The sequence below is a fragment of the Labeo rohita genome, chromosome 11 (assembly GCF_022985175.1).
Source record: "Labeo rohita strain BAU-BD-2019 chromosome 11, IGBB_LRoh.1.0, whole genome shotgun sequence".
Lineage (NCBI taxonomy): Eukaryota > Metazoa > Chordata > Actinopteri > Cypriniformes > Cyprinidae > Labeo > Labeo rohita.
Window position 1 is genome coordinate 16,506,390 of NC_066879.1, and position 22,537 is coordinate 16,528,926.

At 33.9% G+C, this 22,537-nt stretch overlaps 1 protein-coding gene across 2 annotated transcripts; it reads left to right on the forward strand.

Annotated features, from left to right (window-relative positions):
- Positions 1-3,095: 3,095 nt before the first annotated feature.
- On the forward strand, positions 3,096-16,691 carry cldn19 (claudin 19). Of its 2 annotated transcripts, none has more exons than XM_051122898.1 (5): positions 3,096-3,692; positions 9,137-9,301; positions 9,785-9,869; positions 11,047-11,193; positions 15,349-16,691. In XM_051122898.1, the coding sequence occupies exons 1-5, from the start codon at positions 3,470-3,472 to the stop codon at positions 15,383-15,385; spliced, it is 657 nt and encodes a 218-aa protein (XP_050978855.1). In that variant the 5' UTR covers positions 3,096-3,469; the 3' UTR covers positions 15,386-16,691. The 2 variants fall into 2 exon arrangements, with proteins under 2 accessions (XP_050978855.1, XP_050978854.1); XM_051122897.1 differs by having other exon boundaries at positions 15,779-16,691.
- Positions 16,692-22,537: the final 5,846 nt, after the last annotated feature.

The window sequence follows — 22,537 nt, forward strand, 5'->3', positions numbered from 1 at the left end:
TCTGGTTTATTGCTATCTAGATAATTAACCCTTCTCCTTGTAATAACAGCAATCCCAGGGGCCCCCGAGTGCGTATTCGACCCCTGACTCTGTGTTGGGATGGACCGTGGGGGCTAATCCTGTTTCGAGATGATGCTTCAAAGAGAAACCTAATGAGACGTTTTGAAAAACACAGAACTGCCCCACCTCTCCGAGGTCAATGAAATAATGACTTGTTTTTCATAAGTCCTTGTTCACAGCCCTTGTGTAATGGCCATCTACAAGTTCTTAGACGCCAGATTAATTATCTCATTTAAAATGGTCCAAAAGTTGATTGCAGTTTGAGGTCTGGAGATTTTTTTGTGTGGGGTTTTTGTTGTTGTAGCTGTAGCTTTATGCTTGCCAAATATGTAGGACAGTGCATTGTGTTCTTTCTCTTTCCTCTGTGTACTTTATTATTTGTGGTGTTTGATAAGACAAACAATACTATTGCTATTGCTCACATGTAATGAAAGAAACCGCTAGTCTTAAGTATTAAAATTTGGTACATAACTCATCCTGCACCATTTATGCTACAGACATGAAAGATACCTCAAATCAGGTGAGGAGAGGTGTGCTGTTATATTGATTCAAGACTTGGCAGTGGACGCTTGACTAGGGCCAGTCAGCAATCTGTAAAAAAATGTTGAGAAAATTACAACTATAAATCAGTGCAACATGATGCATTAAGAAGTTTTAGTTCTCTCAGCTAAAACTGTAAATAACTGTCCTAATTAGAATTTTATTATTATTATTTTTTTTTACCAATAATTTGTTCATTAAATGCAAAATGTCTTTAGTCAATCAATACTAATCAAGGCAACTACAAACCGCTTGTTCAGCAAATTTTTAATCATTATCAGGAAACTTTATTCTGACTACCCTTAGTTTTGTATGACACTCAATATTTGATCTCTGCATTTTTTGCCTTTGAAAGAGGAATAATCCTGCAAAACATAAAAGTAGTAGTAGTAGTTAGAAGTTTTATATGGTTGCACATTTAACCCGCAAACCTTCCATAATGGTGATGGAAAAAAGAAGGCAACATAAATGTATTTATATAATACTTTTCATATTGTGAGATATAAACTCACAATTCTGACTTTTTTTCAGAACTGTGGGATATAAAATCTTTTTTTACTCAGAATTAGACTTTATAACTGACAATTGCAAGCTTACATCTCACAGTTCTGAGAAAAGTAGTGAAAACTGTGAGAAAACAGTCAGAATTGCCAGATATAAACTCACAACTGTTAGAAAAAAAGTCAGAAATCCAATATATAAACTTGCAATTGTGAGAAAAAAAGTCAGAATAGCCAGATATAAACTCACAACTGTGACAAAAAGGTAGAAATCCAAGATATAATCTCGCAATTGAGAGAAAAAAGTCAGAATTGTGAGAAAAAAGACAGAAATCCAATATACAAACTCGCAATAGCGAGAAAAAAAAGTTAGAATTGCAAGAAAAAAGTCAGAATTGTAAGATATAAGCTCACAACTGCAAGAAAAAAGTAAAAATTGTGAGATAAAGTCGTAGTTGTGAAAAAAAAGTCAGAATTGATATAAACTCGCATATGTGAGAAAAAAGTCAGAATTACGAGATATAAACTCACAATTGCGAGAAAAAAGTCAGAATTGTAAGAAAAAAGTCAGAATTGCCAGATATAAATTCACAACTGTTAGAAAAAAGTCAGAAATCCAAGATGTAAACTTGCAATTGCAAGAAAAAAAGTCAGAATTGTAAGATATAAACTCACAATTATGAAAAAAAAGTCAGAATTGCGAGATAACATCATAGTTGCGAGACAAAGTCAGAATTGCGAGAAAAAAGTCAGAACTGTAAGATATAAACTCACAACTGCAAAAATAATGTAAAAATTGTGAGAAAGTCATAGTTGCGAGAAAAAAAGTCAGAATTGTGAGGAAAAAGTCAGAAATCCAAAATATAAACTCGCAATTGCGAGGGAAAAAAAAGTCAGAATTGTAAGATATACACTCACAAATACAAGAAAAAAGTCAGAATTGCGAGATTAAGTCGTAGTTCCGAGAAAAAAGAATTGTGAGAAGAAAGTCTGAATTGTGATTAAAAAAAGTCAGTATTGTGAGAAAAAAGTCAGAACTGTGAGAAAAAAATAAAAAATTGCGAGATATAAACTCACAATTATGAGAAAAAAGTCAGAATTGTGAGATATAAACTTCCAACTGTGAGAAAAAAGTCAAAATTACCCTTTTTCTTAATTCAGTGGAACAATCTTCCATGTTTCTTCAGACAACTGTTTTAGATTGAACAACATGAGTAGCTAGAGTGACATGTGCGGGAATAGTCTTCATCTAATGTGTTTTCATATAGATTTAAAGTAACAGTATCTGAAAATAAAATGCTATTGCAGTGTGGAAGACCTTAGCGACAGCATATCAATGTCTAGCATCACAGTGACACTGTTGCATTTCAAAGTTACAAAATAAATAAAATCTAGTTTCAGTTTTTACTTTTGTCCCAATCAGTTCAACTGCTCCGTGATCAGACCCAAAAGGCGCCTCCATTCCATGCAGCAAGACCCGCTGTGTTTCCCTCGCTCGGTGATTAAACCGAGCGGGTTCCCATGGAGATCCTCGGAGCTGTCACAGGCCAACCCCTAAATCTCCACCAGAAGCAAGAGTTTTTGTGTGTGGGTGACACTTGCTTTCAAATGAGCACAGTTTAAACGCTGATTTATGCGCCTCTGTAGGGTCAACACAAGAACACATTCAAATGGGAAAAACAACTTCACCCAACAGATGCCACATTTCTGACACTGGGGCAATAACTTTAATCCACATATGACTGTGAAGATTTGAAGACACTTGCTCACTTTGAGAATCTTGTGCAATTAGGGCTTTGTGGCGTATCTCACGTCCCACTTTTGCGAGTTGACTCCACAAGTGACATCTGGGCTTAATTAGTCCCTCCTGCACTATTTTCAGGAGGCGTTTCTCTTCGCTAAACCACCAATCAGAGAGTAATCACCGGCCTGCCACTCCACCCCCCGTCGCATTCACTCCGTCAAGGCTTTTTTTTGTCTGTGAAGTATTCTCCGTCTTTTTTTCCCATCCAGACGCACTGGTGTGTGACAAGAACAGCTATGCAGACAGTAAAGCGGCGCTCAAGCACATCCTGACGGCAACCCCGGGCACCCCGAACGCTCTTTTTCCACAGCCTCCAGAAGTGGGGTACCTTCAAGAGAAGACTCGAATCAAGGGATGTCACAGGAAGCCTCCAAATGAGAGATACTGAAGCGAACGAAGGGATACATCCAGTGACTGAAGAGTTGACTGCTCATCTCGACTCGTTCGATTCATTCTGAACGAGGTGGATTTCTTTGCACGTTCTTGAGGGAACTGCAGGTGGCTGGAGAACTTTACTGAACTCAGACTAATTCTGAACTAAGACGACAGTTCAAAAAGGACAATTATGGCCAACTCTGGGTTTCAGCTTCTAGGCTATTTTCTCGCTCTGGGTGGATGGATTGGCATCATCTCCACTACGGTGCTGCCCCAATGGAAGCAGTCCTCGTACGCAGGGGACGCCATCATCATGGCCGTGGGCTTGTACGAAGGCCTGTGGATGTCCTGTGCATCTCAGAGCACGGGCCAGGTGCAGTGCAAGATCTTTGACTCCTTGCTCTCTCTGGATGGTGAGTACTAAACCAAAGGTTCTTAATGCATGGGATAGTTCACAGTTCTACCATCATTTATGTCAATGCAAACCTGTATGAGGAAAGTGGAACATAAAAAGGTATTTTTAAAAGATCTCTCCGTGCATGATCAAGAACATTCTTCTTAAGTGTTCCACAGAAGAAGAAAGTCTGTCATGAAGGTTTGGAATGTTTAATTTAGATAAAAAATTAAAAAACTTAAAAGAACCACTTTTTCCTAGGTTCCACGGATGTTCTTTGTGGAAACCAAAGATGCTAAGTGTATGATAAATATGGCCAAGTTTGATATAAAACACACATTTAAAAAAATATATTTGGAATAATAATTAAATCAAGACTCTTTGGCTAGAGGAGGTTGGCGCAAAGCGCAATCAACAGAGCTGCTGTGTGCACATGGATTTAATCAAGTCGTTTAATCGATCAAATTAAAATATGTGCGTTTTGACATATTATAATGAAACTCTTATGTGACACTAACCTCACCGAGGCGCTGACTCTACCAGACTGTTGAAATGCCGTGGAATGCAATTACATGGCAATTAATCAACATTTAGCGCCACTGTCATTGTCAATTTTGTGGTGGCTTGTTACGTCTAATCAGAATCAGTCACTTCTCGTCTATTTCTGGGACGGTCCCGGGAAGAAGACGTCTTTGAAAATCAATTATGAGTGGTGGCTGATGATTGCGCGTTTAGGATGATTAAATTTTTTTTGTGACAAATAGCATCCACATCTGTTTGCGATTTGTGGTTAAATATTACAACACTGCATTCAGTGACAAAACATAACGGCTCTGAAGAGTTATGAGACACTTGCAAAACAACAATAGCAGAAAGTATAATATAAATGTGACATGGCTCAGAGAAAGCAGTTTGCCATCTTATATTCTGCATCGTTGCTTTAATAACAGTGTATTGTCTTGAAGTGATGAATGGCAGTTGTGTTGAGAAGAAAAGGCCAGTGTTTAGACAAACAGCAAAGATATGTTCAGAATGCACATCCCCACACAACACACAGGTCGTCTTTATCGCTCTTTAGAGGAGGTTATGTGCAAACAAACATTTGGTGACATCTAAGATGACACACTTGCTGCAACAGGTTTTGATTCCAAATGGAACCAAAAAGGTTCTAATGATGTCATTGGAGAACTACCAGTGTTCCACAGAGAGCATCTACTGGTGCTTTAAAGAACCTTGATGAACTAAAAAAAAACAATAGGTAATCTCCAAAAAAAATCATATGGTCACCTCAAGAACCCTATGAAGCCCAAAATGGGTCTTTACAAGGAGAATGTTTTGTGTTGAACCTAAAATGCTTCTAAGAACTGTTGAGGAGCATCTTAAACCACAGTCATCATTGCTGTTTGTTGAAGCGCCAAAGCAATCACCACAGCAATGTTGTCTAAAACGGCCACTGCTTTATCAAGGCACAACTTTCCACATAAGATCTGTCAGGCTGCCACTTTCCACTTAATTACTGTTAGGTTTTGCGGAATATCATTTGGCTTTCATAGCATCTCTATCACAGACGTCTGCCGCTCGTACACAAAGGCTGCAGTCAGTACTGTACTGCTGCTGGTGGAATCTGTAACCCTCGGCCCACAAAGGGTGACGGGACCATCTGATTCCACTGTCCCCCCCCCTCCTCCTAGCCTTAGGTCATCTGGTTGGATAGTGACTGCAATGTTCTGGCTTCTGTACGTACAGACAGCCTCCCACAAACTTGCATTGTTTGCCCTTTTTCTGCAGAAGTTCTAGTGTCTTTTCTTGAATAACTGTTATTATGTGCTGACAACTAAACACAGTATTTAGGATAAAACAACATGTCTATGAAGCACACTTGAGCTACGGTAATTCAAAGTTATAGAACTGGCATGGTAAGTGTGCCTTAAGAAATAGTGCATCGAATGCAGACAAAAATCATAGTGTTTTGGTGTGTCAATCTAAAATGAAAGTATAAAACGGCCACAAAAAAAGAAAAAAAAAAGGCAAGGAATAACTGAGCTGAGGTTAAAAATAAAAATCATTTTTTAAAAATAAAATAAAATAAAATAAATAAAAATCTATCTATCTTATACATTTTATATGCATATATTTGTTTTTAACATTTTTAATATATGTATATATATTTAATGTTAATTATTTTTTTAAATTATTATGTGTGTGTGTTGCACAATTTATATTATTTGTTTTTTAACATTTTTAATACATAATTTAACACTATTTTATATGTATATATGTATATTTTATATGTATGTATGTATGTATATATAAAATTGTAAAATAAATAAAAGATCTATTGATCAAATCTTATATATGTATACATATATTTGTTTTTAACATTTTAATATATTAATTTTAACATTAATTACTTAATATATATAATATAATACAATATAATATATAAAATTTAACTATAATTTAACATTACTCAATTTATATATGTGTGTGTGTGTATATATATATATATATATATATATATATTGTAAAATAAAAATAAATGAATTAGACGCTCTATCTATCTTACACCTTTCATATATGTATACATATTTGTTTTTAACGTTATGAATATGCATTTTACAATTATATATATATATATATATATATAATGTTATAGTTAAACACTATCAGTTTATATATGTATACATATATTTGTTTTTAGCTTTCTGATATATATATATATATATATATATATATATATATAGGTAGATAGATAGATATAGATATATATAAATCATAAAAAACTATTTAAAAAAATGTTAACATAAGTGAAATATATTCTATTGCTGTCAATGGTTATAAAAAAACACATTAATGGACTCTCAGCTTTCAATGCTGGCTCATTTAAACCTATTAGTTAAGGCTGATTTGAAAAGTAAACACATCCACCCAGAAAAAATGAACTATAATGCAAATAGACAACCGGAAAAATATGATAAGAAATGGAAACTAAATTTATGCAAATTATGGTTATCTGATAATAAATCAAACTAGACTTTCTAACTTTTGGTTCTTTGTTCTAAATATTATATTTGCATGGATGTGTTTTAGAAATCCTCGTCGAGGGCGTCAAAAGTGATTATGACGTCATAAATAAGCGATCTGTGTGAGGAACGCATTGAGAGATGTTTTCAATGACGTGTAAAGCAGCCCACAAGCGCAAACAATAGACAAAGCCCGAGCCTCACATGCAGCTTCTCTTGAAGCATGTTCTCCGCCATTGTACGTGCGCTCGCCTTCCTTTCGTCCGTGCCAGGCGCTGCCAACCTTGGCACTGGACGAGGGATTGTGGGAGGACCCTCCACCCTTCACCCAGAGCCTAACTACCCGCATTCAAACCTGACCTTGAGATCACAGTGTTACTCCGCGAAACGCTCTCCTTACAAATCAAGAAGGATGAAAGCTCAGAAAATAAGAACGCCCTTATAAAGCACTAAAATCCCGCTTCAAAGGCGGCCTTTTCGTACATAAATCAAACATCAAAAGTCGTGTGATAATCTCTCCTCAGTTCTTGACTTCTTTTGAGATGCTGTTATACTTATTTTATGGCTTCGATTCATGTTTGATGCAACACTTTCAAAGCTTCTGTTGAAAATAAGCAGGTTGCAAAGGTGATTCCCATTACATGAACTCTCCATTGAGGAGTTGTGCATAACAATGCATGGACAGTTCAAAAGGGTTGGTGGTCCTCTTCTTTTGTGTGATTCTGAGTTGAAGTTGAAGTCATTATCCATGCTGAACTGGCATGTTAGCATGTAGCTGTCACACAAAAGCAGAGACACAGGCATTGAAAACAATCCTTCTTTGTAGGGAAGCCACAGTAATCCCCTCTGTGTGAAACATGTAAAAATGTCACTCCTACAGCATTATGCATGAACCGAACACCGTGTGGGTTATCTGTGGAATTTTGATGTAGTGGAGCAGCTAGAGATCACCAACAAACTATGCTTAAAATAGACAAGAAAATGGTGCTGAAATGTTTACTCTGAGAGTTTTAGGGTTTCATGTGTTCACAACATGTCCAAGTCAAATGTCCGTCTAAAATCAAAAAATATATATATTACATTTACATTTGTGCATGAATAAAAATAATTGTTACATAAATGTGACCCTGTAACACAAAACCAGTCTTAAGTAGCATGGGTATATTTGTAGCAATAGCTGAAAATACATTGCATGGGTCAAAATTATCGATTTTTCTTTTATGCCAAAAATCATTAGGATATTAAAAAAAGATCATGTTCCATAAATATATTTTGTAAATTTCCTACCGTAAATATATCAAAACTTAATTTTTGATTAGTAATATGCATTGCTAAGAACTTCATTTGGACAACTTTAACACTGAGACACTATTAAATCTTTATGTAGTAAAATTATATGCATAAAAAAATCTCAAAAATATATAGAAAAATGATAGAAAAAAGGTGTATGTATTTTTTTTTCTTTCGAAGAGCGAATCATGATCAGGACATGTTTTTGATAGGCTTTGATGTAAGTTTTACACTAAAAATTGGTCTCAAATGTAGAAAAAATAAAAATAAAATAATTAAATAAATAAAATAATATAATAATAATAATAATATACAGAAGATAAGAAATAAAATACTTTTGCTTAATAATGCTTAATGTTTATGCTCAAAACAAGTGTGCATAAAATTGGCCAACATACAAAATAAACTTAAAAATAAAACAAATTCTTCTATATATACAGTATATATATATATATATATATATATATATATATATATATTTTTTTTTTTTTTTGTTTGTTTGTTTAATTAATTAATTAATTAATTTTTTCCCAAGACAAAATACAGTTTAAGAATAAGATCTGCAGTGTGAGGCTTCTGTTTACAGAGCCTAATATTTGGTGCGTCAAATGCACAGCAAATTATAAATAATAAATGACTTATGTTAATGCATGAAACAAATAAAAAAGGGACAATGGATAAAATAAACTAAATTAAAATGCTAAACACTGATAATAAATCAGCATATTAGAATGATTTTTGAAGGATCACGTGACACTGAAGACTGGAGTAATGATTTTGCATCACAGAAATAAATTTCATTTTAAAATAGTTTTCACACAGAACACTGTTATTTTAAATTGCAATAATATTTCATAATATTACAATTCTTTTGATTATTTAAATGCAGCCTTGATGAGCATAAGAACCTAAAAAAACATAAATCTTACAGATCCCATATTTCAGAATATATATTCTAAAATATATTTAAATATATTAATATATGTAAAATAGTTTTTTTTTGTTCCTTGCTTCAAAACAAGACAAAATGGATTAAGACTATAATCTGCCGTATGGGATTTTTTTATTTTTTGTCAAAATCACTCAGAATAAATATTTCTTAATTTTGAGTTCCTACTTAAACTCTCTATTACATGTGTTTTTTTTCCAGTCCACATTCAGACCTGTCGAGCTCTGATGGTAATCTCAGTGCTGATGGGATTCATCGCTATCATTGTGAGTGTGGTCGGGATGAAATGCACAAAGGTGGGTGACAACAACCCATCCACCAAGAGCAAGATCGCCATCTCTGGCGGGAGTCTGTTCCTGCTCTCAGGTGAGACTCTAAATCACACTAAACACACTGCATTAATTAAGTAGGTCTGGTGAGATTACATCAAATCGTGTTTTTAGATAAAAACATGATTTCTTTGTGTACTGGTGGTATACACTGGATTGACTTGAGATGATCATACCAGTAAACTTACTATGAAACTACAGGCCTGGAGCGAAAATGTAAACAAAGTCATTACTACTCTCTACATGAGTGCTAAGAAAGAGTAAATTGTGTTATCTAGGTCAACATCGCACATACCTCAGTTCAGTAAATCACTCAGATCTGGTAAATAAATTGACATTCCTCCATTAGCCGCCACATTCTTGAGGTCTGTTTTTGTCCTTGGTCGCTGTATCACTTCTGACCATGCCGTAAACAGGAAGTGGCTAGTCTGGTCACATTAGCACATTCTGCAAAGGCTGAAAGTAAACAAACAGATGTTGTCAATGACAGTGCTAAGACTGTGATTTCTATCATGTCTAGGTGTGTGTACGCTGGTGGCCGTGTCCTGGTACGCCACACAGGTCTCCTACCATTTCTTCGACCCGAACACGCCAATTAACGCCAGGTAGGACCATTCTAGATTTTTTAATGATGGAAACTGGTATTTTTTAAGCTCATATTCAAACATACAAACATATTCTCATTAATTGAAATAGTGAAAGCCAATCAAATATTACTGGCAAAAAAAAGAATGACATAAAAAAGTTATATAAGACAAATATATATAAAACTACAAAATAGGTATAGATAGATAGATAGATAGATAGAAACACACACATAAATTATTTATATACATATATCAGTATTTGTGTTAGAATTTATTATATAAATGCATTATATAAATATGTAAATATGTATAAAAATACAAATTAGATAAAACATGATATTTATATTTTTTATTTTAGCCTATACTGTGTGTATATATATATACATATATACAGTATAGGCTAAATTAAAAAAAAATATAAATATCATGTTTTATTTTATTATATAAACAAATTATATGTATATTCATATAATGCATTTATATAATTCGTAGTATTTATATATTTTATTATAATTTATTGGTAAATTAAAAAAAAACATATATATATATATATATATATATATATATTTTTTTTTTTTTTTTAATTTACCAATAAATTATAATAAAATATATAAATACTACTAATTTGAGGCTGTTGATTTTAGGGTGTTGTCGATTGAAAATTTGGGGTGACTAAGCATAAATTTGGTGCAATTACTTATGGAAAAAATAATATATTAAAATTAATAATGCATTTAAAGGCATAGCTCACCCAAAAATGAAAATTTCCTGATTATTTACTCACCCCCTGCCCATCGCAGATGTAGATGAGTTTCCCAGAGAAATCCCAGGATTTTTCTCCTTTTAATGCAAGTGAACTGGGCTCACCGTAGACCATTTTGACAGTCCAAAATCCATATTTAGCCAGCTTCAAAGTAATTCACACGATCCCAGGATCTTTAGAGAAAAAAAAACAAAAAACAAATTATATACTTTTTAACTACAAAAGCTCACCTTGGTCTAGCTCTGAAATTTCTAGTTAGGTAATTACTCTGCCAAATTTGATATGTGATGAATTAGATTAAATGATCAGCACATCGTGTTATTGTGTACGTTTTTGTAAATAAGGATAAAGAGATGTTACCTGAACATAGGAATCACCCAATTACATTACCCTGTGATTGTTTATTAAAGGCGGGGCCTCTGTGTCTTTCAGGTATGAGTTTGGTCCCGCCCTCTTCGTCGGGTGGGCGGCTGCCATCCTGATGATGTTGGGCGGTTCGTTCCTCTGCTGCTCCTGCGTTAACGAGGACAGAAGAGGACAGCAGTTCTACCGGCAATCTCAACCCTCTACAGCCAGGGAGTACGTGTAAATACAAAAAAAAATAAAAGCACAGCAGAAAAGGAGAAACTGTAAATGTAAAAAGAGCAGCGGGTACAAGAGACAGAGCTCTTCCCACCATGAGCACACCTTCTCACTCGCACTGACCGTTTTATCCAGGTCCAAAACACACAAACTAAACTATCAAATGGACAAATATTTACATTGTCTAGGCCTACGGTCAAGAAGGTTTGTGTATTTTTTTTGCAGAGATACTGTATAAGCATGTATCTTGCTATTGTGGAAATTCTGTACTTTATTGAAATGGTTTTCCCAACATACCTTAATAAGCTTTTTAATTAAAGGTGCAGTATGTAATATCGACATGGTTTGTTTTAAAAGTCCAAATTCAAATTCATAATATGGGAGAGAGTTGTTTGTCCAGCCCGTCCTACTTAAACTTAAGGCTCACACGGGTTGCCAGATTGAGGACATGCAACAAGAATGAACTGTAAGTTCATCACCGTTTTAAATACCTCTGGTGTTAGAGCTTTTTAGATGGACATTGAGGCTTTTTTCGGTCAGGCAGAATCTCCAATATCTGATCCAGTTTGTTTGCTGGCTTCCATGGATGAAATACGCTGTTTTTTCCACCAACTGGCAACCCGGGGTGTTGAAATACTATTGAGTCACCAGGCAGTAGGCGGAGTCACACAGACCAAAACAAAAACATTCGACACGGAATGCACATTTCAAAACAGAATAACTAACTGTAGCATAGTTTTTCAGAGAAAAAAGTATGTGAACTTAATGTTTCCTAAATTTTTATTCTACAGTACAGTCAAAAAATTACATACAGCACCTTTAAGGAAATCGTATTTTTGCCAAAAAAGAGACTTTACAAACCAATTTGAAGCTGAAATCCCTAAGAGGTTACGATTTACACTGGACTCTTTTTTAAATTAATTTTACAAGGTTTCAGGGAAAACTTCCATGTACACTCAAACTGTTTTAATGTAAAGTGAATGGAAATATCGTCTGGGAACAAAGTCTAACCAATACAAAAGATTTCAGTCTTTATTTTGCCTTTCAACAAACTAAAAGGCAAATAAAGTCAAAAGAGAAGTAACTAGACGGATTCAATGTGGGATACAGCAGCTATGTTCGGACTAGCATACTACTCTAATGATATATGCATTATATAATATGTATACTGTGAAAAGTGTGCATGCAATACTACTACATTTGGGAAATCACACTATTTTGTTTAAAATTAGATTATAATGTAAAATAATCAATTACTTCCAATATGATATGCAACAATGTGTCCATGTGACAATGTATAACGCATTCTGTTTTACATGCTATTTTGTAAATAGTAAGCATTATACAGTATATACTGTGCAGTATTCAGCAAGTAGTATTTCAATCCGAACATAGCCTATATAGAAACGTGTCATGACTGTTATGATTGGCTGGTCTGTTCTGCATGGTGGGAGCTCTGTTTGCCAGCTATGTGTGTTTCTGACAGCCACGGTCACACTGACACCACATTGAGGAGACCAGGAGTTACGACACTTCCACCGTCCACCGAAGTACAGGGAATTCCACTATAACCATAAAGGACATTATTTACAACCATTGAGCTCCAGTGCTCCAGTGTGGGGACTGAGAATTGGCTGACTTGAGTCAAAAATGTAAACATGCTATTTAGATAAAGCACTTTCGAGGGAAAGTCCAACTTTGATTTTTTGACCAAATTATGTGTCAGAAAAGCATTCAGAATTGACTGAGAATGAACTGATAACGCTGTTTGCTTGGAATCAATTCACTAAAAGATTTTACAAATCAGGCATAGGCATAAAAAACAACTATAAATCACAATCACAATTTGCATCCTACTCACAAAAAAATGTTTCCTGACAATGGCTCAAAGTGAGCAAAATATCCAGACCAGGATAATTAGAGGGTTAAAAAAAAGTATATATACAGAAAATGTACATATTCAAACATCCATTCAACATTAGCTAAATAATGCTGAGATCTGTGAATCCAGTGCTTTCTATAATTAACCTCATTTGCACAGATAGAAAGCATGTTTGCCCAAAAAATAAATGACAATGGGCCTTATTTATGAATTACCATTCTTACATCGCTGCAAGACACAGACATTTGTTGTGCATGCACTTCATCTAAAAATAAAGACAAAAAAGGTCCAATGGTCCAAAGTTACTGCAAACATGCATGGGACAACGCTTTACCAGCACACATTCACTTTATTTTGCAACATGCAAATGACCTATTTTCTTTGAGTGTGTAAGACTTCTTATTCATATAGAAGCCTGTTTTATGCCACTGAATTGAAAAAAAAAAAAAAAAGATAATGGTGACATTTTAGTTCACAATTCTTGCTTTTTCCTGCAATTGCGAGTTTACGTATGTAAATTTTGACTTTTTTTCTCAGAATTGCATGATGTAAACTCGCAATTTTAATTTTTTTCTTAGAACTGTGTGATGTACAGTCACAATTGTGAGTTATAGTCAGAACTGCAGGATATAAACTGGGAATTCCAATAAATTAAGTCAGAATTGTGAGATAAAAACGCCCAATTCTGGCTTTTTTTCTCTCAGGATTGCAACTTTATGTCATGCAATTTTAACACTTTTAACTTGCAATTGTGAGTTTATATCTCATAATTCTAAGAAAAAAGTCACAGTTGCAAGTTCATATCAAGCAATTCTGAGAAAAAGTCAGCAACAACAGAATCGCGAAATAAAAACAGTTTTGATTTTTTTTTTTTAAATGACAAGTTTATATCTCAACATTCTGACTTTTTCCTGCAATTCTGAGTTTTTTTTTCCAACTTTATTTTATGCAGTTCTGACTTTATAACTTGCAATCGCAAGTTTAAATATCTCACAATTCTGAGAAAAAAGTCAGAATCGTAAGATGTAAACTCACAATTGTGAGAAAAATGACAGAACTGCAAGATAAAAACACAATTTTGATTGATCTTATATCTCACAATTCTGACTTCTTTTTTGAGAATTGCAACTTGATATTATACAATTCTGAACTTTAGAAGTTTATATCTCAATTCTGAGAAAAAAAGTCAGAATTAAAAGATGTAAACTTGCAATTGTGAGAAAAATGCCAGGATTGCAAGATAAAAACATACAATTCTGACTTTTCCTTCCTCACAATTACAAGTTTACATCTCACAATTCTGATTTTTCCTAGAATTGCAACTTTATATCATGCAATGCTGACTTCACAACTTGCAATTGCGAGTTTATATCATGCAATTCTGAAAAGAAAGTCACAATTACAAGTTCATATCAAGCAATTGCGAGAAAAATGTCAGAAAAGTTGCAATTACCCTTTTTTTAATTCAGTGGCAGAAACGGGCTTTCATAGATACATTACCCATTATAGGTAAATAATTACAAAAAATAAACTAGTAAACTGCAGTAAACTGTAAAACTGTTTATGATTATGGTAACGAATATATACTATGATAACAAAATTGCACCATTTTGCAATATCAATCAGCCTAAAAGAACTTTTTCTACAGGTAAAATAACTATATGTGAACGCTAATATTGCAGTTTTTACAGTCAAGCCATCAAAGCAATTTTAAATTTGAATTTGACACCACAAGCCTCACACATTCATGTTACAAACGTTAAAAATAAAGTGGATAGTACTGGTTAAGTTGGACTAGTATGCAAATTGGGTGCTGGAATAACGTGCAAACAAGTGAATTTGTCCTCACATCATTTTAGATTCAGATTCTCTCTAACAGGGTCATCTGAAGAAAAATAAAGCAAAAATAGTTTAGAACTGGTGGACAGTAAAAGTTTTGTCTCCTGTCTCCAAAACCAATGAGGCGTTAGTTTTTGGACCTGGTAAAAAGTTAACACTCCTTAACTAACAAAAACTTCACTGTGCATGCAAGTGCCATGTAACCCAAGACTCATCTTCCTTTCAAATACTCTTTCTGAGATCTGAAGTTGTTGGCATATCGAATGCATTTTCCATCATCCATTTTTCCTAACATTTCCATGTTAACAAACAGCAAACGTCTACGTGGTGCCACATAACGCATTAACACTCAATGCACCGTCAAATGTCTCTGTCCCAGGTTCCTCTAATGCTGTTCTTCTCTGACTGTCTTCTTCTCTTCTCTAATTCAGGGATGAGTTGTTGAGTGAGACTAGTTTCCCTGACTGACCAACCCTCCCTGCCTTTATTCGAGGACTGTCCGAGCTCCACTCTCTGTATCTGTGTCCCTCACTCCCACCTAGAATCCAAATTTGGACACTTGTCTGTACGATTGGACAAATGTCTCTTCTACACCCTACATACTTAAAATCTCTGTGCCTTTTTTTCAACATCTGATCAATAAACGTGTTCGAAAAACTGTCACCCCATATCTGTTGTGTGCTAGCCCCGAAACGTTTGACCCCTCTTTGTTTGTAACCTTTGTAAATATGTATTCTTGTAGCATGCACGTGAAAAAACACCCTCCGAAGCATGGACTGTTTCATTGCAATACGTCTGAAACGGTGGATCTGCCGTTTTCCTTGTAACTCAAACATGTTTTGTTTTTCTTTTAAATTGCAGAGCAAATGTTAAAAGTTCTCCACCAGAGAAAGGGGAGCAGTACTTGTAGTTTGGGAGAGGGCGACTTCGTGGGTCACAAGCTGTTAGATTTTGGCAACAGACAAGACACTCTCTTTCGGTAAAAAAGCAAAGAACTCCAGTAAAAACGCATCCTAGAATTAGAAAGCCAGCTGACATGTTTCCCTGTAATACAGACAATGCAGAGCAAAGCAATGCATTTCCAAACAACATGTGACTGTGTACTGTAGTAAAAAAAAAAACAAATGTCAGAAATTTGATAAGGAGTGAGCCGCAACAGCATTATCGCATATACGTGTGCGACAAATATGTCATTTTTTTGTTACAGTTGGAGTTTGTTATACTTGCCGAAAAACTATATCACTCATCTGGAGAGCATTGATTCAGGGTACATTATAATGCATTTAAATAATTATGCAAATCTTCGACATGTGCAGTGTAATATACTTTGCTATAACTGTGTTTTGACTCACAAATGTCTTTTAGTTTGCTAATAGTTGGTGTATGTCAGATGGATCTTTTACCCAAGGTAAAATCAATTGTTTTTTTCCTTATTTTTTGTTCATAAATGTATAGTACGTAAACTTCGAGGGGTTTGTCGCTGTTGATTTTGCTTCGAACGAGACCCACGTGCGACACGGATACAGTTAAATCTCTTGGAAACTCTCTAGTGCACTTATGATGTGTCTTGGTGAATTGTATTCAACCTGCATTGAAAGGCACTATTTATCACAAATAATGTCTTTAAAGTGGTCGCGGAGTCTGTAGGTTGTCATTAGAAATTTTTTAGTTCATGTGCCACCAATTATGTTACCTAATATTCACGTATGTATCATCTCATATGATGTATCGAGCTTTCTGTTTATGTTTTAAAATAAAATAAACTATACAAAGATATATTCTCATGTGTGTCATTTGGAGAAAGTGCTATAAATAAACAAAATAAACATCTACTAATAATAAACTATAAATAAACATCTACATATATATACAGTTGTATGTAAAAGTTTGGGAACCCCTTTGCAGAATCTGTGAAAACGTGAATAATTTTAACAAAATAAGTGAGATCATACAAAATGCATAGAAGTTTACATATAGTCCATAAGACCAAAATATAGCTGAAAGTATTAAAATAACCCCCTTCAAAAATATGGGAACCCTTGGTTCTTAATACTGTGTGTGGTTGCCTAGATAATCTACGACTGTTTTTTTGTTTTGTGATGGATGTTTATGAGTCCCTTGTTTGTTCTGAACAGTTAAACATCACTATTTTTCAGAAAAATCCTCCAGGTCCTGCAGATTCTTAAGTTTTCCAGCATTTTTTGCATATTTTGCATATCTTTCCAGAAGTGACTGTATGGTTTTGAGATCCATCTTTTCACACTGAGGACAATTGAGGGACTCAAACACAACTATTAAAAAAGGTTCAAACATTCACTGATGCTCCAGAAGGAAACACGATGCATTAAGAGCCAGGGGGTGAAAACTTTTGAACAGGATGAAGATGCCCAAATTTTTCTTATTTTCTTGAAATATATATTTTTTCCATTTTGTTCTGCCCTTCGGAAGCAACAGAAGCTACTTCCATGTTTTCCAGAAGACAAATTAAGTACAATTTACATTGATCTTCAAATTCAAAAAGTTTTCACCCCCTGGCTCTTAAAGCATTGTGTTTCCTTCTGGAGCATCAGTGAGCATTTGAACCTTTTTTAATAGTTGTGTTCGAGTCCCTCAGTTGTCCTCAGTGTGAAAAGATGGATCACAAAATCACACAGTCACTGCTGGAAAGGGTTCAAATACACAAAATATGTTGGAAAACTGAAAAATAGGCAGGACCTGGAGGATATATATATATATATATATATATATATATATCTCATCCATCAAATGTAAGTCTGCATCAAATGTAAGTATTTAACCAACAAATATTGTAAGCCCAATATCTCAGAAGGGTTTAAAAATAATTATATGTGTCCTAGGACCTCAAAACCAGTCATAAGGGTCAGATGAGTTTTGTACGTCATCTGAAAGCTAACTAAATAAGTTTTCCACTGATGTATGATTTGTTAGGACAGGATAATATTTGGCTGAGATACAACTATTTGAAAATCTGCAATATGAGGGTGCAAAAAAAATCTAAATATTGAGAAAATCACCTTTAACGTTCTCCAAATTAAGTTCTTGGCTTGCATCATTTTCCAATCTTGTCTTTAAAAGTTCCTATACTTTCTCCATCATCATATTAATAAAAGGCCAAAAAGCAAAAAACAAGTCAAACTCGCTGACTTCACTTCATCAATTAAATAGGCCACGTAAAACCAGATTAACAGTTAAACTAGCTCAAACTGAGTCTAGCCAGACAATAAATCACGTACGTCTCACCTCCATCTCAGCATCTCACCACAATTCAGACCTGTTTTTTACACCTGGATGATCTCTTCCTCATGAATGCCGTGCTTGACCGAGCGTCTGGACCCCTGATGCTGCTCAATTTGAGCAAAAGATAGACTGTCTGTTTTGTTTGGACTGACTTGGCCTGGTTTCGAAGTCATTAATGTAATCCTTCAGACTGGTGATTGGATGGAGGGGCGAAACAGGTCTGTGCTTTTGCCAGTCTAATTTATGATAGTGTCATGCTAGAGTCACGCGGTTGTTTAGTAGTAACTGACGAAATCATCCCGACCACAGCATTACGTATAGTCTGATTCTGCCTTCAAGTTATGGCAATAATCATTTTAAGTATGCATGCTACTGCAGTGTCATAGCTAGCATTGTTGGCATTAATTAAAGATTTGTGGTGGAACATCAACTGTTTATTTTGTATGCATTTTATTCTCTATATTTTGTTGCATTATTGCTAAAACAGTTTAACAGAAAGGAAGAAATGTGAAATTGTCTAATGTGTCCACTTCATTTTCACCAAAATTACTTGATTACATCATAATTTTGCCTTTCAAACTCATAAATTAAAACCTGAAGGCATTTAAACAAGAGTTTTTTTAGTACTTATGTATTCAAAACTCACATTGCCGCTAACATATTTCAGAAGCATTTGGTGGATTGCTGACTTGGTATCAGGTTTAATTACATCCGATAATTTTGAGAGTATTTGTCAACACGCACAGAGTACGGAGTGGGACATTTCAGCACATGGTGATGGATGTCGAAAGAGAAAATGAGTGAAACCTCAGCTATTCCGGAATGTTCTGTAACAGTTTTCCAGCACATGTTTTCCATTTTGAAATATCATTTATGTGCAGTTTACCATCCCAGTTTTAGTTTCATGTTGAAAACAAATTAAATAATTAGAATAAATAAGTTAAACATGTAAAAACTCCTCTTTTATTTTAAAACCCACCAAAGCTGTCTGCAAAAACACTGACTGCAGAACATGGAATTTCAAAACCAGCGATTGATGTTAAATATTTAAGCACAGCTAGGAAACTATCAGTAATTATTGGTTAAATACAACAACATTACAACAGAGTTATGGGTTTGTTTTTGACTTTGGTTTAAAGAAACAGTTACGCAAAAACAAAAATTTACTGTGAATTTACTCACCCTCAGGCTATACAAGATGTAGATGAGCTTGTTTCTTCAACATATTTGGAGAAATGTAGCATTCCATCACTTGTTCACTAACGGATCCTCTGCAGTGAATGGGTGCCGTCAGAATGAGAGTCCAAAACGGCTGCTAAAAACATCACATCACAATTTGTAAAAGCCAAAAGATGCATATTTATTAGAAACAAATCCATTATTAAGGCATTTTTAACTTCAAAACGTTGCTTCTGGCTAAAATACAAGTCCTCAATACATAAAACTGCTTTCTCCAATGAAGACTATTAAACTAGACAATTAAGCATTTATGTTTCATCTGTATTGTTATGTCAACTGTTAATCATTTATTGGTGTTATAAAAATCTAGCAGAAATATAATTGGGTGTCTTATCAATGTGTGATATTCAACTCTACATCTTGTAGAGTTTAGTTCCAGTTTCTACTCAGGTAATCATGGTCTTTGAGTTTGTCACTTTAATACAGCATGTTGTCTAAGTATCATGACTATTTCTTTAGGAGCAATTGTCCTTACAATTGTAGCTAATGTGGTTTATATGTGGTTAACTAAGTTTGATGCAGCTGGATCCAATACTGGCCACCTCATATGTTCACAGTTCAGTACTGACGAAACTTTCTCTTCCAAGACAGCATGTAGAAAATACTTATGTTGATGAGGGTAGCGCTGCACCCTAGTGGTCATTAACAGATTACATACGTTTTTGTGAATTATTTTTAAAGGTGAAAATCAATAGTGGCATTTTAGATTTTACTGTTTAGCATTGTTTTGAAAAAAACGTGTGCAACAAATAAACTTGGTTTTAAATTTGATTCTTTTTAACTGATATACTTCCCGTATTAGATTGTTTCTGATGAGCTTGACTAAGGTTTATCATCCTAAGTTAAGTTGAAATAGTGGTTTTTGACTTGTTTTGCTTCATTAGACATCAAATGGTGACCCAAGTAAATAAAAACATAACATTAAAATATCACCATGTGATATGCAAAATTACTAATATGACACATGCAGGCTGAACTTGAAAACTGACAATATATCTTTACTAACTGAGCTCATTTTTATGGGTCTTAATTTTTTGAACTTTCTTTATTTTTTTAATCAGGACATATCATGCTGACATCTACTTTGACGACCTTTAACAGTAATAGATAGATTTGTTTTAGATTAATAAATTTGCACCAAATTACCGAATTTGATTGAATGCAAAACATTTGAAGTCAATAAAAATATGCTGTACCTTTGTAAAGTTTATTATTATTATTATTATTATTTTTCTTGCTGTCCTCCTAACTATGAGTGATTATAATAAGTTATAGTTTCATTTTATTATTTGCATTTAGCATTGTTTTTTCACTTAAACAACACTTTTTAACAGCAGCATTTATTAAGCTTAACTGTGTTAATTTCAGCATTTACTAATGCATTATTAAAACCACAAGTTGCGTTTGTTAACATTAGTTAACGCACTGTGAACTAACATGAGCAAACCATAAACGACTGTACATTAACAAAGATTAATAAATAGTGTAATAAATGTATTGTTTATTGTTCTTTCATGTCAGTTATTACATTAATGTTAACACATGACACCTTATTGTAAAGTGTTACTGTTATTTTAATACCAATGTGATATTATTATAGAATTTATTAATTTTATTTTTATTTAATTTTTTAATATGTTTTCTTTTTTATCTTAGTTTTAGTTTATAATAGTGAAATAGTGAAAACTTTAGAAATTTAAAAATTCCTGTATAGTTTTTTATAAATTTTTTATTTCATCAAGATAAACTAAATTAAAATGAAAAATGTTGCTTTGGCAACTAGATTATATAAAAAAAATACGATTTATTTAATTTTATTTTATGTTAATGTTTATTCTACGTTAACGTTAACAAACACAACTTGTGATTTTAATAATGCATCAGTAAATGCTGAAATTAATATTAAATAACATTAATAAACGCTGTAGAAGAATTGTTCATTCTTAGTTCCTAATATCTAATGAAATTAACTAATGTTAACTAATGAACCTTACTGTACAGCGTTACCAGTATGTTTTTATGGTTTTAAAGGCACAGTATGTAAGATTTTTGTAATAAAATGTCCAAAAACCACTTGCACAGTTTTATATATTTAATGCAGCTGTGTACTTACGTTATCTCAAAGGTTCTCAAGGATTTGTAAATCCAGAGAAATTCCAGTTTTAAATAATGACTCATCTCTGGTCTTTGTCGCCTATTGATACATACATATATATATATATATATATATATATATATATATATATATATATATATATATATATATATATTCGGCTGTTTTTCTATTTCGGCTGAAAACCGAAAATGCAATTTTCAGCCAATAATTTTCAGCGGCCGAAAATTCAGTGCATCCCTAGTTTTTATCAAGTCTGGTGAGCAAACCTATGGTAATGTAATTAAATACAGTATGTGCTGCACAAAAACATTCAGCCGCACTTGCAAATATGGTGGGTTCATTCAAATTTACTTTTAGAACTTTTAGAATTTACTTTTTTACACACATAAACGTGCACCATTAACCTGACAAATAGTAACATATCAGTAAAAGGCTAATATTGAATTAAATGTCATGTTCTTTGCAGATAAGTCATTACGATGACATAAAATATTGTTATTAAATGTCCTGGTAAGTTAATAAAAAGTAATACATTACCTCATGATTGAGCATGATTTGTGAAAAAGACATCTCCCAACGTTCCATGCTCCGTTATTGCATCATCGAGCTTCACCTCTGTTATTTTTTTGAAAATGCGAAAACGTACATATTGTGCCTTTAACCTTTCAGGAAATTTTAAGTCACAACCTAGTTCAGAGCTGTAAATGCTCAGGCTACACATATGTTGACCACAAAACTTGTGAGAAAAGCCATTTTCTAGTAATAAGCGTGGCACAGTGAGCAGACACCCATAAGCATTGAATTGGATGAAACCAGTCCATTTACTCTGAGGTGTGTCAGTCAACAGATTTTAAACAGACCATTAAAGTTCAGTGAATCAAGGTGTTGTGTATTCACTTGACTTGCTCCCTCGGTAAACAAAAAGCCTTATCAAAATCAAATGATAACCAGTGGTCCATAATCCATTTTGTATGTTTGACATTCAAGTGTTTTCTTGTTTCTTGAAA

Coding starts and splice junctions, on each gene's coding strand:
- cldn19 (XM_051122897.1), top strand. CDS start 3,470: ATGGCCAACTCTGGGTTTCAGCTTCTAGGCTATTTTCTCGCTCTGGGT. Junction 3,693..9,136: donor CTCCTTGCTCTCTCTGGATG/GTGAGTACTAAA, acceptor TTTTTTTTCCAG/TCCACATTCAGACCTGTCGA. Junction 9,870..11,046: donor AACACGCCAATTAACGCCAG/GTAGGACCATTC, acceptor TGTGTCTTTCAG/GTATGAGTTTGGTCCCGCCC.